The sequence below is a fragment of the Gopherus flavomarginatus genome, chromosome 22 (assembly GCF_025201925.1).
Source record: "Gopherus flavomarginatus isolate rGopFla2 chromosome 22, rGopFla2.mat.asm, whole genome shotgun sequence".
Classification (NCBI taxonomy): Eukaryota; Metazoa; Chordata; order Testudines; family Testudinidae; genus Gopherus; species Gopherus flavomarginatus.
The window spans coordinates 5,199,525-5,216,819 of record NC_066638.1 but is presented as its reverse complement, the minus strand read 5'-3'; the positions used below and the strand labels follow the sequence as shown (position 1 = coordinate 5,216,819).

Genomic DNA, 17,295 nt, shown 5'->3' with positions numbered 1-17,295 from the left:
GTACTGCTAATGCCCAGAACAGGGAGTGGCATTCATAGATTCACAGACTTTAAGGTCAAAGGGACCATCATGAACATCTAGTCTGACCTCCTGCACATCACAGGCCACAGAACCTCCCCCACCCAGTCCTGTAATAGACCCTCTAACATTCCTTGCACTTCTTGAGGATATCAGACTACTAGAGAGAGATGTCAGGGCCAAAGTTTGCAAGAGACACTAGTAATTTTGGGTGCTCAACTTGAGATGTTAAAAAGCTTGATTTTCAATAAATGCTTAGCACCTGCTCTCTAAAGGTCAGGCCCCTTGAAAAGCCATCTCAGGTTGGGCACCCAGCAATAGAGGCAGTCAAAGTAACCAGGCACTTTTGAAAATCTCTGAGGTGTTTTTAAGGTAAGAAAGGAAAGAACTGACTTCAAACAAGTTGGGAGAAGAATGCAAACACTTGTGACTACTGTAAAGATACAAAATTCTGGATTTTTATTTATTCAAGGCTGGAGTTTTTAAAGAAATCTAAGGGAATTCCCAATGAATTTCAATAGTCTGCTTTGAAATTCCCAGGCTTCACTCTTACCTTACCTTTTCACACCTTGCTTAGATCATTACAGTTTAAAGACATTTATTCTGACAATTCACTAGGCACTATTGAGGAGATTGATTATTTACACTTCACACAAGGAAACAAGGCTGGTTATTTTCACTCCCACTTGTTTTCTGAAATGTACACGATCACTGCTATAGCATTTGCACTCCCATCAAAGCATGGGAAATGCTCAAGAAAACCTACCATGACCATTTACATGGAAACAAAATATTATGAAATGTTTTCTATTCATATTGGACCAAATCCCTATTTCAAAGAGGGCTGCAGGGGCTTAGCACCTGTAGGAATCTGCGAATCTCCTTCCTCCACTTTTTTTGTTTATAGCTGATATTCTTTGACATTGTTTTAAAAAACCCTAAACTTTTCAATTTCCTTGTAAAAAAATTACTGTTTGACATCCATGTTATACAGATGTGAAAAAAAAACAAAAAACAAGGCAACAAAAATAGAATCTTCAAAGAAAACAAGAACTAAAATTACAAAAAGGAAGCCAATATTTTCCCAGTACTGAATTATGCTGCATAAGATCATTAAAGAGAAAAGCCCTCAGAACTCTTACAGCTTGCAAGACAAGATACGTGACAGCTATGACTCACAGGATAATCTCCTGCTTATTTGGAATTTAGTCTGTCATACATTTTCCATTTTCTCGGTACGTCTCCCTTTGTAATATGAAGCATGTTAACATATTCAAATACGCCATGCTCCCTGTACAGAGTCAGTCATTCAAAGCCCAGATCACAGCCCACTAGCACCTGGTGTCAGGAATGTATCACACTCTAAGGTGCTTTAAAAATAAATATTCAAAAGCTCTGAGTCAGAATCCTCCAAGTGCAATGCCCACCATGGAGCTGTCAAAACTGCAGCGGGATTACATGTCCTGAGATGACAAGATCCACACGAGACCACATCCCTGCTTCTTCTGAGGCAAGCAAACGCCAAGAACTGAACTTAGATTACCTTCATAGGTTGCTTTGAATCCTAGTAAGTTGCGGACGCTGTCTGTCTGGAAGAGGAGCCACATCTGGTGATTTGTGCTGACAATCAGATCAGGAACCGTCGTACCTGTCAAACTGTCAAAAAAAATGCTTATTTCCCCTACAGGGATATTTGGCTTGCTGTCCGTTTCAAAGACCACATATCCCTTTTCTGTGGGGTAGACAATAACTTGCACCAATGTATCAAATCTCACTTGAAAAAAAAAACCTAAATGAGCAAATTTTAGTGCTTCTAAAAGTAAAATATTGACACATCTTCCAGGATCCAGGCTTAGAGTAGGCAGAACCTGAACAACTTCACCCCAACCACATCTTTCTCTGAATCCCAACACACAGCACTGCTCCTTTTCCCTGGCCCAGTCCTAAACTGACTAGCAACAGAAAATGATAACCGGGCCAAGGTTTGCAATGGTTTATTTGTCCTCTCTGAAGGGCAGTAAGAAACAAATTTATCGGAAGACAGTGAGGTCTAGCGGATAGGGCACTGGTCTCTTAATCAAGAGATTTGGGTTTTGCTCTGCCTGTGACCTTAGCAAACCACTTAGGTCTTGTCTACATTGCAGGCGGCATAGCTACGACACTGTGGCTATGCCGACATAACCCTGTGGTGTCAATGTAGCCTACAACAGAAGGTTTTTTCCATCACTGTAGAACATCACCTCCTTGAGTGAAAGTATCCAGGTTGATAGAAGCATCCTTCCATCAACCTATTACATCTACTCCAGGGGTTAGGACAACATAGCTACACTGCTCATGAGTGCGCATTTTTCACATCCCTGAGCATTGCAGTTATGTTTGCTAAAATTGCAGACCAGGCCCTAATCTCTTTCCTCTCCCACCTGCTGTCCAGTTCGACTGTAAGCTCTTCAGGGCAAGAGTCAAGCTCTCACTAAGGGTCTGCACAGCACCACGCTCAGGGGAGCCCTGATCTCAGTTGAGCCATTCAGGCAATGTTGTAATGTGAATAATGGCAACTTCCTTTGTCACTGAAACAGGACGCAAAACCTGCAGGTGAGGGAAGCAGGTGACTGAGTCACCTTCATTGCCTCTCCCCCACCCTGCAGTTACTTATAAAGCAAAAATGTAGACAAATATTAGAAATTTAATTTAATCACATTTCATGCAACATTTCTCTGCTGACAGGAAAGTTTTCACGGAGACCACAAACAAACTGCAGACGGGCACAAACACTAGTGCCTCTGCTGATCCTCCACGAACCCTTGATGATGCCATGATGCCACACCCTAGGGAAGCGCTAGAGGTTTGTTTAAGCAAGACTCACCCTGGAAAGATATTCTCAGGAGCGCTGAACCGGCAACCTATTAGAGAAATGCCACAACAGATCCATGCTCATGAGCTACATAGGGCCTCTTATCTAGCCACCGGGACTATTCACCTTATCTTTGTTCAACACACACACATACAGATTTGATAATGGAGTAGGGGGCGTGGATCGTAAAGGTGAGGAATTCACTTTGTTTAGGGGCAGGATTTGACTTTTTAAGTTGCCTGGCTTACAGGTGGTGGTTTATATTAAATAGTACTGCTGCAGCCACAGTATTATTTGTGATGTATTTTTAAATCGCGTTATTCATGTATTTTTAAATCCAGTGCTTACAGTGGATGAGTAGGTCACTTTTCGTAACAATTGCATAACTGTACACGTACACACGTGCACACACACACACACACACACACTTGCTGTATGTCCTGCATCATCCACAGATCCAGCAATAGTAGCGCCTGGAAGCATTCTTGATTAAATTGATCCCAGAGCTCATGAGGCAAAATTATCATAAACCTGCACTGCATGGGAGCGACCACAGTGGCCATGCACCGACAGCACCAATTCCTCTTTGGGGTTTTTGAAAGAGGCCGACACAGGAAGGGAGATGGAGGATTGACAAAGAGGAAAAGATCATTGCCTCAAGGTTTCACACATGCTTTCAAACTCTACCTTCCCGAAGACAGTCAGGCTGAGATGTTCACAGCTGAAGAAAGGATTTGGATGCCCAGTTCCAATTAATGTTAATGGACACTGGGCAGCTGAATCCCCAAAATCTCAGCCTCAGAGACTCCATCTCATCTGAAGGACACAGGTGTCGTACTGAGCTGCAGGAAAGGAGAATGACAACCACCAAGCTCCTACAGCTCAGTCTGGCACTCTGACAGTTTACCACTCTGCATCATTAAAGTCATTCAGAATTTTTCTCTTGGTTTCAGTGGATGCAGGATTCAGCTCCTAACGAGCAGACGAGAAATGGTCAGGACTAGTGACAGAAGCAAGGCTGGTGGTGGGTTCAGAATCAGACTCCAGCTCTCTCAGCCAGCAGCTGAAACTAGCGGGTACACATGCCATGCAGGTTTCATTGAATCTGCACTAGAGCTGGGCGAATGCTGCAGGATGTCACCCCTCAAATATTCATTCACTTCTGCTGCCTGTGTGCTCCTTTTGCACCTGCTCTCACTAGTGAGTTTTCACCTCACACTCTGGGATTGAAAATTCACTCCCTGGACGTCTTTGCACCATTCACTTGATGGTAAGAGTTACACTCATCCAGGCAGGAAACAAACAATATTTTGTGACTTGTGCAACCAATCACAGCTAAGCAACAGCGATTCCAAATTTGTAGTAACAAGATGCTGAGTATCTAATATTAAAAAATGTGGACTGATTAAGCACTAAGATTAAATCTGGGATGATCTTGATAATAATACCATTGCCTGGCTCTTACATAGTGCTTTTCATCAGCACATCTCAAAGCACTTCATAAAGTAGGATCAGTGTCACTATCCCCCTTTTACAAATGGGGAAAATGAGGAACAGAGAGGGGAAGCAACTTGCCCAAGGTCACCCAGCAGGTCAGTGGCAGAGCCAGAAACAGAACCCAGGTCTTCTGAATCTCCACATAGTACTCTATCCACCAGATCACACTGATTCCATCTGTTCATGGACATCCCACAACATGAAAATGAGGGACTATCCATTGACTAAATTATTTATTACAGTCTATTTCCTTTGCTCTAATTTCCATGGTCAGACCAATCAGCTGTGAAATGTTCTGCGACACTTTAATTACAAGTACTTTCACTAGTCATACTTCAGAGTTATATACACCGCGGGTGAGAAACGTTGACTCAAATGTCACTGGAGTTCACACTCTGCTGAGCAGAGACAGTGCAAGAGAAGGAGAGAAGGCAGAGAGAAATTCCAGAGGAAAAAGAGTGAAAAATTAAGCAAAATGAAATCAGAGAGGCAGGCAGGCAGACAGACAGACTGTGGCAAAATGAGAAGAGAAAAAAAATCTAATATAATAGGAAATAGGTTATATACAGTAAATAGGGCAACCACTTATGCCAGCCAGGATTTTGGACAGTTATTCTACTCATAATGCATGGCACACATTTTCTTTAGCTGTAATATATCTACATAAAGAGGAAGGTGAGCCTAGGACCGCAGAGAACTTGGATCAGTTCCCAGTTCTCACAAATACTCTTTGCAGTCTTGGGAAGGTTATAATATGGAGATGATAATCCTTCCTTGCCTCTGCACATGAACTAAAAAAAAAAAAAACAGAGTTAAAGAAGTTTACAAAACCTCACACTCAATGAGGTTCACCAGTCCCAAATGGTCAGTAGTTATCGTCTCCATGTCAGAGATAGGAAAGGGATACAACAAACAGGTTAAAGGTCAGACTTGCAGAGGAGGTTAGTACCCGTTTCGGCACCTCAGGGTAGAGCTACCCTGCAATGGGATGTATAACTGCAGGTGGGTAGGCGTACCCAGGCCAGCTTTAATTTAGCAAACACAGCTAAAAACATCAGTGAACACAAGGTGAAGTGGGCTTAAGCATGGGCTGTAGAGGGCTGCCCATAACCTTGGGTACACACTGCCACTCCCAACCCACGTCAGGGGCCATGCTGCGGTGTTTTCACTGCTATCTGTAGCGTGCTAACTATATCAAAGCTAAAAGTCCCAGTCACAGCCTGATTCTCTCTACAAAGCTATACAAAACTGCACTGCACTCTGCTTCAGTGTCATATGATTAGAGCTACAGCTCCTTCCACATACTGGAGCTGGATTTGAACTGATGTCATTTTCAGCAATTGGTGCTCCCCCTCATCCCCTGTCCTTCAGGCTGTGGAGGGGAGATAGGATCTAGTGGAGTAAGACCAGAGGCAAACCCTCAGAAATTGGTAGATCGGAGACTGGGGCTTCCAGGCCTCATTTTCTCTTTCCGGTTTGTCCCATCCTGCTTGATATTTAAGGGAACTTGACTTATCTTCATGCTGCAGAAGGGTAGTCAAAGCCTGCTGTGGAGTTATTTATTCACAGGTGAATGCAGAGTTTTAACCAGATAATCCACAAAGTATGGAGCAGATAGAGACCCCAATGGACAACTGAGACCTTTCACCACTATGTACACCTATTCCCGTAGGTCCAAATTCTGAGGCCCCTTCTCAATTTTTACTGAGTTCACTTGAACACACACAGGGACCTCAGTGAGCGTTTTGCCCGGTTAAGGACCCCAAGAAGTGATGCTTAGTTTGTAAGCTCTTTGGGGCAGGGCATGTCTCTCACTTTCTGAGTTTGCAAAGCTCCATGGTTACATGCACTTTGCACAGGTAAAAACAACTGCACATGATGCACAGCAAATCAGGCATGATCCACTTTCAGCTCCTGCTTGTTTAGCATTTGCTCCTGCATTGGATATCTGACCCCATGCATTCCACTTTCTAGCTACCGTTAGTCTCGCTTGCTTTTCTCAGGCAGCCTCACACAAATAATTCAAATATGCCTTCAGCTTAAAGCAAAACCTTCTCTCCAGTTACTATACAGGAACCCTGTAATGGCGTTAACATCTTCATAAGTCAACCCTATCACGAAGTACTTATTTCTAGGCAGTCAGCATAATGCCATTCACCATGGTTTGAATGATCATTTACTATCAAAAGTTGTAGTCCAACTTTACTTTAGCATGGCAGGAGTGGCCTAGGTTATCAAATGGACCAAAGTCTTTCCTTGGCAATTGAGCAGAATTCCTTAGCCATCAATGTGACCTCTGCATGCAGAACAAAGATAGAATGTAGCCCTATAAGCAAAAGGCCTCAGAATTTTTATCTACTGAGATAACTGCGACTGCATATTACATCTGTAAAGGAACTGATATCAATTCAGTGGACCAGATTCTCTGTTGCCTTGGGCCTTGTGTTATCATTTACACCAGTGCAAAACGAGCATAAAATGCTATCAGCTCAAAATGGTAATGATTTACATGCACTTTGCACAGGGAAAACAATTGCACGAGATGCAGAGCAATTCAGAATCAAGTGTCATCTGTTTTCAATTCCTGCTTCTTCAGTATTTGCTCTTGCACTAAATTTCTGGCCCCATACATTCAGCTTCCTAGCTATTGCTAGTCTCTCTCATTCTTTTCTCTTCTGTCAAGTGTCCAGACATAGAGACATCACAGAAGGATGGAAGCAGCTGGATGAGGGAACAAAGATTACGAGGGCTGCCATGGATGGACCTGAAGATAAGGTGACTAGGAAGGAAATACAAGGCTCCAGCAAGAACATTCCATTCATTCTCTACTGCTGACCATGACATAAAACATTCACTGGCTTCTAGCAAACAGGCCCTGGATCCTCCAAAATCCAAACCCCTACAGTAAATATCCTGATGCAAAAGGCATGTACTGATTTGCACAGTGGTAAAAGAAACTACTTACACATAGAGCACAGTTTTCTGGTCTCCAGCCTGCCCTCCATCACCCACTGTCAGCGTGTCGTATCCTCTTTCCAAGTCAAATTCTTCAAAAGTGAGTTTGATAACCTAGCAAAGATACAGCATGTTAATATGAATCAACCATGGAGTCTGCAGCTCCTCTTGTTTATTTGTGTGTGTGTCTATCGAGGAGCAATTTATAGGTGCATTAAATCTTCTGGACAGTGGAGATGGCGTCTGGTCTCACTTTTTATTGCATTGTGGCATTTCTCCCCAGACGCACACAGCTATTACTGAAAACATCTTTCAGATTTCTCTGCCGTGTCTATCGATTTTCCCTATGCATTTACTGATACAGAGACACGTCCGTTGAACTTACAGCGCAGGGGTTATATTCACTCTGCTGGTTGGTCACTATTACCATTCGATTTTCTTTGCAAATTGGGAATTTGGCTTTGGGTGATGGATTTGAATGCACGTGTAAGTGGCATTTATCAGTCAAACACAGTGCAGGCATGTTTAAAGCAGCCTGGGGCCCTAGGCCAGTAAATTTGGTGGTGGTTGTATACTCAGGGGGTTTCCTCCCTGGCTTTAGTGGCTGCTGTTTCTCCCTCTGCTTGAGACATCACTGCATTGGTTACACTGGTGGCAGCTCCCCCATCTCAGGGCAATGGTTTCAGACTCTCTGCAGACTCAGATGTCACTGCATTCATTTACAGTTGGTTCAAATGTTCAGATTTTCTTCACATAAACATTGGACGGGATTTTTCAAAGCACCTGGTGTGATTTAGGAGCACAAGTCTCACTGAAAGTCAAAGAGAATTGTGCTCTAAAGTCACTTAGATGCTTTTAAAGTTCCACTCATTTTAAAAAAAATGAATGTTTCAGTCTGAAACTGGGGACTGGGGCCACAGGCATTGGCCTACTGTGACTAGACCTTAATTCTGCCCTGGGAAAACTCTGTAACCTGATGCTAATAATGGCCTGCTTTGCAGAGGGGATAAGCATGGTAATCAATGGGAGCGGTACTTCTCAAAGGCTCCCAATTCAGGAAAGTATGTACGCATGTATTTAAGCGCATCCTTATTCAGAGAAGCACCTATGCATGTGCCTATATGAAACAAACTTTCCTGTGATGCTCATAACACCTTGGGATTATCAAATATGAATTTATTAAATCTAATCTGTTTTTTCAACTATTTATGACAGGGGCCCCCGCCATGGCGCCCGCCGGGGCATCTAAGTGCGCCTGCGTACTGGCTGACGGACGAGCATCCGCCAAAATGCCGCTGATTTTCAGCAGCAACGCCTCTGGACGCCGCCGCTTGTCGGCGACATTTTGGTGGATGATCGTCTGCCGCCACGGTCCTCCGTGGCTCGTTGTCTGGCACCTGCCAGACGAAAAAGGTTGGGGATCATTGATTTATGATATTTATTTAATTTTGCATTTCAGATTAGAAATAATCTAAAATCATAAAGACAGGGACATGGTCACCCCAAATGTCTGCACAACACCACACAAGCATTATGCCAGTAAATAAATAATTTCATCCGGATTGGGACAGGGGAGTTAGGTATGAGATCATCAGCTGGTGTAAACTGACAAAGTTCCATTGACACCATTGGAGTTACACTAATACACCAGTTGAGGAACGTTGCCCATAGTCAATTCTCTATGGGAAGTTATTAGGCATTGAAGCCAATGTAGTTCCATCAACTTTCATCGACTGAGTATCTGACCCTAGGCTGGTCAATTTCACACTCTGACTCCCGTCAGTTTCACTGTCATGCACTAGCCTGTTACCAAAGATGAGGGAAGAATGTTTAAACCACGTTGTCACTGAAATTTAAAATAAAATTCTGTTAGATATGTCTATTCATATTGGATTGTGGGTAAATAATAATTATTTAAGAAGTATGTAAAGATCAATTCTATTTGGAAGCATCTCTCCAAAGGGACACCATTGACATTAAAAGAAAACAAACAGATGTCTGTTTAAACATTTTTCATCTACTATAGTTAAAAGCAGCATTTAAAGTTCCAATCATGCCAGGACTTAAGCACATGCATAACTTTAAGCACACGAGTAAGCCCACTAAATTCAAAATGAACACAGATTTCAATGGCAATTAATTTAAGTTACATGAGTGAGCCAGTATTTGTGGAACCGAGGCCTAAGATTACTATAATTGCAGTAGACAAGAGAAAACTGTGACAAACTTTTTTTCCACATTTGACAGCACTTTGTTAAAACTCATTTCATTGTATTTCCTGTTTTCCTTCATGTTATGTGGGTCTTTCACACAGCAGCAGGCAGAGGAAAACATTTTAAAAATACAGAAAAAAATGTGAGTGCAAAATCACTATTGCGCAAGGGAAGATGTAGCATCTTAAGCCACTTCTAATTTTATTTATCTATTTATTTATTTTAATTGACCAGGTATCCAAAGGATAATACCCTTTTAAGAAGAACGGGTATATATATACACATGTGCGACAGGATGTATCAACTCTGTACTGGGCCAACGGGGGCTAACAAATCACTGTGGGCCCAGGAGACCACACACCCCCCCACTTCTGCTGTGCATGCTCCAGGTGGAGGGGACAGATAAAAGGAGATGGCCCAGCTCAGTTGGGGCTGGCTGAGGAAGAGGAGGAGGAAGGATGTATGCTGCAGGCTCCTACAGAGGAACGGTCGACTCTCCACACTGCAGAGATCATGGAGCTACACTATGCTGTGAAGGCCCAGCTGACTGCGGAGACTGACAGGGATAATGAGCTGCTGCCAGCAAAGGAGATGCCCAAGATAGATTTTATGGGAAAGCGTTAGGACTGAGGTGTGAACCCTTAATAGGGAGTTTACTGGCTTCATGGGATCCTGGGTCAGAACCCGGTGGAGTAGGGTGGATCTGGGTTCTCTGTGAATTTGCCACTAGGTGTGGCTGTTGGGGACCCTCGATATAGACTAATTGTTTGGTCTGCCCCACTCAGGGGGTCAGAACCCCTCAACTATTATTGTTTGCCTCGGCCAAGAGGCTAGAGACTGCTTGTTTGCTCTGCCCTGTCCAAGGGTCTGGAGTTCCTGATTGTGATCACTTGACTTAGCAGGGAATCTCAAGGAATGTGTGACGGGGTGTATGAACCCTGCACTGGGAAAACAGAGGTGACACTCGCGGCACAGACTGAGCCGCCATGACACCAGGATTCAGGCAAAATGTTCTTTGCTCCTTTCTTATAACTAATCTCTTTAAAATGTGTAAATCTAGGAAATCTAATGAAATTAGACACTGTGGCTATCACATCTTGGGTAGAGCAGAGCATTCAAAAGCTTTTGGATTCTAAAACAAAGGGATTAATGGTATTTCATGGGGGTTTAGGAACTTGTATACATTTTAGTACTGATCAACTCCAATTCCTGATTGTGGCTTACAATAAATGTTCTTAAAATCCCCAATCTTCATTCTTTTATGTTAAATAAGAAGCTACTAATATTATCAGCAATGCTGAAATATTAACCGACACAGAATATTATTGAAGCAATAACAATGAAATAATGTGATTAATACAAAGAACACAGGGCTGTAAAATGGCACACATCATTAGTTAAACCAGTCATGCAAGTAAATTGCATTTTAAAGAGTCCGACCCTCATTAAATAGCCAATTACATTCTAATATACTGTAGACTATAACCTTGTTGCACAAGAACAGGATAGCAAGTGTAACATTTATTTATGTATCTTTCCCTCACAGTTTATATTATTTTCCTTTTGGCAGAAGACTGAACATTATTTAATGGGACAACCACCACAAGACCTCCTGGCACATGCAGGAACACTAATGCCACAACGCCTCATTTTTAATTCATTGACATGACAGGAAACAATTGGCAAAGTCAAAGAAATGGGCTCAAATACGCCTCATGATTTTAAGGCTTGATCCACTGCAATTTCTGACATGAAGGAGGTCACATTTGGAGAACAAAATTACAATAATAATCCTGTCCATGTAGGATAGTGCCTTTAATGTGCTCATCTCAAAGCGCTTTACAAATATTAATTAAGCCCACAATATCTGTTTGAGGTCAATAAGTGAACATTCCTATCCAGTAGATACATCGACACAGCAGGGGATGTTTATACAGCTGGAGAAAAAAAAACACACTGAGGTCAAGGGACTTGCTCAAGGCCAAAGAGTGAGCAGGTGGCAGTGCTGAGCACAGAAACTCAGGCATTTCTGGGTCAGATCACTAGATACCCAGCTCTTTTGGAGCAAAAATATTTTGGCTCATTTACCCAAAACTGCATCCCATGCCTCATTTAATCAGAAGCCAGTTTAGTGTTTCAAATCTGTAAGGTGCTGAGCAGTTGGAGCAAGCCACATAAACATGTGCTTTCATTTTAAGCATGTGAGCGATTCCTGCTCCACGTCTTGTAACACTGAGCTCTAGGAGTCCTTCTCAGAAGAAACATTGACAAATGAGCTCAGTTTTATTTTAAGAACGGGGGAGTTGTCACCATGTTAAATATATATTAAGTAACTATCCTTAAATCAAACTCTAAAATTTTCAAGCAACATTTTTCTTACTTTGGCTGTTCATGAATTTAGATTTGTTTCCCCATTGGTTTAGCATGCACAGTGAAATGGATGTTTACCATTACTGACCGAAAAAACCTCTCATCTTTCCAAACCTGCCCTGTATCATATATAGAACATCAACCTTGCAAAACGCTACTGTCCCATGTTGGTTGTAAACTATTTAACACCTTGCTTCTTGAGAAGAAAAATAAATTTAAAAAAATGCAGCAGCCTAGCTCTCTCTTTTTTCCCAACTAAAGGACACTTGAACTTTAAAATATAAACTGGAATAGCCCTATTGAACTCAGTGGATCCACTTGATTTACACCAGCTGAGGATGTGGCCCCTGCAGTTCTCTTCTAAATACAGAATAGATGATTTTCAAATGAGTTCTGAGTTTGGGTCAGTGGGTTTTCCCAGCCCTAATATTAAGAGCTCATGTGGGAGCTAATCCAAAATCCATTCAAGTCAACAGGAAATCTCCTGTTGACTTGGATGGGCTTTGGATCAGGTCCATAATGCTTTTATCTCTAAAGGGCTTTACAGAGATGTAATTAAATCGATCTTCAACTCCCTCTCTCACCCTGTGATGGAATGCACATAAGTGTTCTCCTCCCTATTTACAGATGGGAAACATGAACCAGGGAGGTAAAAGTCTGAATTCAGTAAGGTATTTAAGCATGTGCCTAACTCAGTGAATCCTCATGTGCTTGAGTTCCTTACTGAATCAGGGCCTACATGACTCTCTCACCACCTCAAAGAATGTCAGTGCCAAAACCGGGATCAGAACTCAGGAGCTCCCAGAATGACAGGGATGTGTTGTAAGCCAATGAACTAACCCAGACACTTTGCTTTAATGGGACTCTGCGTGGGCGCAGGGAACTGGCGACACCAGGCCATCTACTTGCTAGACTGGGGCCTTTGTTGTCATCACATGTACTTTATTCCGTGATCATGCTTTCTTGTTGTTGAATGCAATCATTTGGAGCTGTATATATGTGTTTTCTCCTTGCCAATGAGATCTCTTCTTCACAGCTTGGGGTTTCTGCAGCCACAACAGATTCCTTCAGTAGCAGCAAATGCTAAATGCAATTGATTTGTTTTTGCTGTTTTCCATCTTCCTGGGGAGTGTCAAAAGGCAGCCCTCTCCTGGGATTGGCCCCTGGGACCTCACAGAGCATCCTCTGCCATTTGAAGCGGGTGCAAGACATCATTCTTTGGTCATGAACCGCCTCTCAGATTAACATGAAGAAGCTAAACTGTTCACACATGACAAGCAGGCACAGCAACGGCTTTTCCGGACACATCAGTGCATTTCACCTAACCCCTTGTGCTGCAAAGGGATGGAGAGATTATTCCCTACCTGGAAATCATGTCTCTGGGATGAAGCACTCAACAGCCTGAAGTCTTCCCAGAAACCCTTTATAGGCTGATAATTATCCAGTTACTTAAGGGAAAAGATTATGTTTATTTTCCATGGGCTGGTGTAAACTGATATAGCTGCAGACATCGAGGGAGTTAAACCAGTTGAAGATGTGGCCCATCTAGAACAACGTGTATTCTCTACAGGAGGTTATTAGACATTAAGTCAGTGAAGCTGCACTCGCTGAGGATCTGCTCCTATGGATCTGTTATCTAATCAAGATTTTTTTTATTTATTTATTTATTTATTATTATTAAAGTATGTTTAAAAGCTAAGGAAGATACCAACTGGAGAAAGAACAGTGGGGATGGGGGAGGCTGCAGCAGGGTGGGGACAGAGTCTGGGAAGCATGCAATGGGTCACTCCACCTAGCAATTGTGCATAGCAGAGGGAAAACCATGAAACAGATTGCTGGGGGAAAAGCAGAGAAGTTCATTTACCAGCTTTTTCGTGACTGGTGAAAAAGCAAATGGGAATGTCTGGAGTCTGCACATTCAAGCACCACGGGGAAGTGGCACAAGGCAGTTTTCTTGTTTAGGATCACTGAAGCAACTGACATGGCCCTAAACACGTATTTTGGTGCCCAAAGTCATGCACCCAAGCTCGAAAGTGTTTGCTTATTTGAAAGCCAGTGTAGACAGTGCCAGGCTGACTGCAACTTCCTATCCAACCCCCGAACAAGGAACTGTTTTCTGTAAATTTTATTTACCAAAATTTCATGTCCATTTTCTTTTTTAAACAAATAAAGATGCAGAAAAATAATTATGAAAAATGAAGGAAATATGTCACATCTCACCTCTTCCCCTGCAATTTCTATTATAGCCCCAAAGTCCTTGTGTCCAATAACCTACCCGAGTGCACATTGTACAGCTAATGCATAGTGTTATTTGCCACTGACACAAGCTATAGCTAATCCCTCTGCTGCACCTTGACAATCGCTTCCAAGCTGGAGTGGAATCTCTTTTAAAGTATTAACGTTCCACTGGAACATTCTCTCTTCAGACTCAGACACCCCGGATGACACTTTTTGTGTGTTTCACCTGGCTCATGTCGCACAGGGTGCAGCAGTGGAGCAGGTGCATGGAAAGACTTGCTCATGGGTTTTCACTATGTTCACTGAGGAAGCACAACCCTCAGTCCCCTGGAGAAACAGAGGCCTGGTCCACACTACACAGTTAAATCGATTTAAACAGCGTTAAATCGATTTAACTCTGTACCCGTCCACACTACAAGGCACTTTAAATCGATTTTAAGGGCTCTTAAAATCGATTTCTGTACTCCTCCCCAACGAGAGGAGTAACCCTAAAATCGATATTACTATATCGATTTAGGGTTAGTGTGGACAGAAATCGAAGTTATTGGTCTCATTCCTTTAATGTAGCTACCCAGAGTGCACCGCTCCGGAAATCGATGGTAGCCTAGGACCATGGACGCACACCACCGAATTAATGTGCCCTAGTGTGGATGCATAAAATCGATTTTATAATATCGGTTTTATAAAACCGGTTTTAGTAATTTCGATTTTATGCTGTAGTGTAGACGTAGCCAGACACTAGCACTAGCTGCTCACTTGTACTGACAGCTTTTCAGCTGTGCCCTTTGCAGCTGCTGATCGCCAGCGAAGTTGCTTAGAAGCCAACCATGGTTATACTTTAGATCTTTTCTCTTCATTCACATCACCCCCTCTACATTCCCATGTCACAGCTCCAAGACTGAGATCCCACAAGCTGACACGTGGAACATAGGTTTGTTTTCTAACAGTAGATTCAGCTGCCCAAAAACTTTCCTGAAGCGGCAACAACAGTTCACAGGGAAGCTTCAGAGGCTCGTGGGCCCCCAGGTCACAGACAAAACCAGTGCTGCACCCAGCAAGGACACAGAGCCTCCCATCAGTCCTCATCCTAGCTTCTGCCCTTGCTCCAGGGCCACACGGTGTGCAATTTTTGTTTGCCTGAAATCTGTTTTTAAATCTTCAGTTGATAAAATAAGTTAATTTGCAAGACATTTACTAGGGAATCAATTAAACAAAAACAACAAAAAACATAACATACGCCACACTTTGCCCCAAATAGTTCTGGACTGGGGCAGATTATTCTTACGTTTAAGATTATTTCAAGAAACCTGCTTGTAACTTGTTCACATTTGTCAAGTGACCAAACTGATCAACTAGCAAAAGCTGACAAACGTGGGCATGATGAGGGCTAAGGGGAAAGTGCAGAGCAAAATCAGCCAGGGAAGGTTTCGGAGAACTTGGGAAGGAGGGAAAGAAAGAAAAAGGAAAAAAGGCTGAGAAAGGAACAAATGTGAGAGATACCTGAATTTACTTCTTTGGGAATTCAGGACTTTAGCAGTATGTTCTAGCCTGTCTAACAGAGCCTCTTGAAGTTTTGGGGACTCTCCACAATTCTCCAGTACCTCGTGGACCCACAGCAAGACCAAAGCACTATAGCCTGGAACTCTCTGCGTTATCAAGCATCACTAGTTTAGGGTGCAGAGGCAACAATCTAAAATTCTCCCCCAGCACACGCCAAGAGGGGTTGGCAGAGAAAACTCAATGTTTTCTTTCCCAGCTCCAAATCCCAAAAGCACAGGAAGGACTGGCTGGTATCAGCAGTGGAGAGAACCAGTTCCTCCTCCTCTCTGGCTTTCCCTCTGCCCTTCAGACTGTAAATCTCAGTTGGCTGGGGGCCAGGTATCAGTCAAGATCAGTGAACATCAGCAGTCGCGTCACGGACATTCCATGCCCTAACTGAAAGCCAGTTTTAATGAAATGCTTTGCTAAGCTGTTCGGCATTTCAGCACCGTTCACATCGAGATATCAAAAAGGCTTTGATTAAAAATAATTACATTGACTTTTAATTACATCCTTTAAAGAAAGATATTTTAAACGGGAGGTACGTGATGTGTCACAGCCTCTCTAAGTAGTTGAGACACACGTGGTAGGTGGAAACCACAGCACCAAAAACCTGAGCAGCTTTGAAAGAAAGAGAGAAAGAAAGATGAACGATGACTTCAAACCAACAAACAAACAAAGATACTAACATGGCAACCTCTCTTGGAGACCTACCTTGGCTGGATTGAGGGCGGTGATCACCCACACGCAGTAGGCATTGTTATCATACTGAACAGGGTAGTTGGGAGAGGTGATCACTCCGCTGGGGCCCCGGAGATATGTATCGCACATCCTAGCTGTGAAGAAGAAAATAAGACAGTGTCTGGGAGAGGTTCATCAGCCCTGGGAGGTATATTTAGCTCCTGATTTCAGGAGGGGAAGGAGTGCTTGCATAAAATTAGGAGGGAAACAGATCACTTCACATTGTCTTCAACAGGTAGAGGCTGTTACGTCCCTTGTAGTACAGAAGACACAGGACTCGGCTATGATGAATAGAAAGGGGATTCTTGATTAAGACTGCTGAACAGAGACAGACCCTGGGGGTCAGACTGATTTAACAGAGCCTGTGCTATCCCAAAGGCCACCGCACAGGGGCTTCTCTAAGCCCTGGTTCACGAAGGGCAGTGCAGCCCATGCTGCAGAATCCAGCTAGGAAGCCCTGCTTCTTTCCAACAGGCAGGCCACATTTTCCTTTCTCCAGGCTCCTTTTGTGAGCCTGAGCAAAAACCAACACAGCACATGGTTAATGAGGAGAGGCTGAGTTAAGTCCGATTTCTCCACGGGCTGGGGAAGAGTGCAGCTGGCAGCTCTGCTGAGCATCTTAACAGTTGAAGTGAAGCAGAAATGGTAAAGTGCATAAGGGTAACAGAAAGGAAAAGGCCCGTGGAGAATTATCTCCCAACTCCCTCTCCACTGGCAACTGCGAAGTGCAGAATCCTGGCTCTGTATCGGCATTTGCTACCGAGCTGAATGTCAGGGGGGCCTGGCCCACAAACATCAGATCCGGGAGTTGTACCTTCCCGATGTTAGAAGAGGCTGCGTGTATACGTGTTCTGGGTGAGTGGGCTGGTGTAT

The 17,295-nt window shown here is 43.2% G+C and overlaps 1 protein-coding gene across 4 annotated transcripts in view; it reads right to left on the bottom strand.

Moving 5' to 3' along the window:
* CSMD2 (CUB and Sushi multiple domains 2) overlaps window positions 1–17,295 on the bottom strand; it is a 560,963-nt gene that overhangs the window by 234,189 nt on the left and 309,479 nt on the right. For 3 of the 4 annotated variants that reach the window (XR_007770925.1, XM_050932578.1, XM_050932579.1), the window contains exons 10-12: window positions 16,396–16,517; window positions 7,332–7,435; window positions 1,562–1,674 (exon numbers count right to left, since the gene is read on the bottom strand). The exons of the other annotated variant lie outside the window; for it this stretch is intronic. Coding sequence is in view for 2 of the 3 variants with exons in the window: in XM_050932578.1 (XP_050788535.1) it covers window positions 1,562–1,674; window positions 7,332–7,435; window positions 16,396–16,517 (339 nt within the window). In the remaining variant the exon portion in view is untranslated. The remainder of the gene's footprint in view (window positions 1–1,561; window positions 1,675–7,331; window positions 7,436–16,395; window positions 16,518–17,295) is intronic. 4 annotated transcript variants of the gene reach the window in all.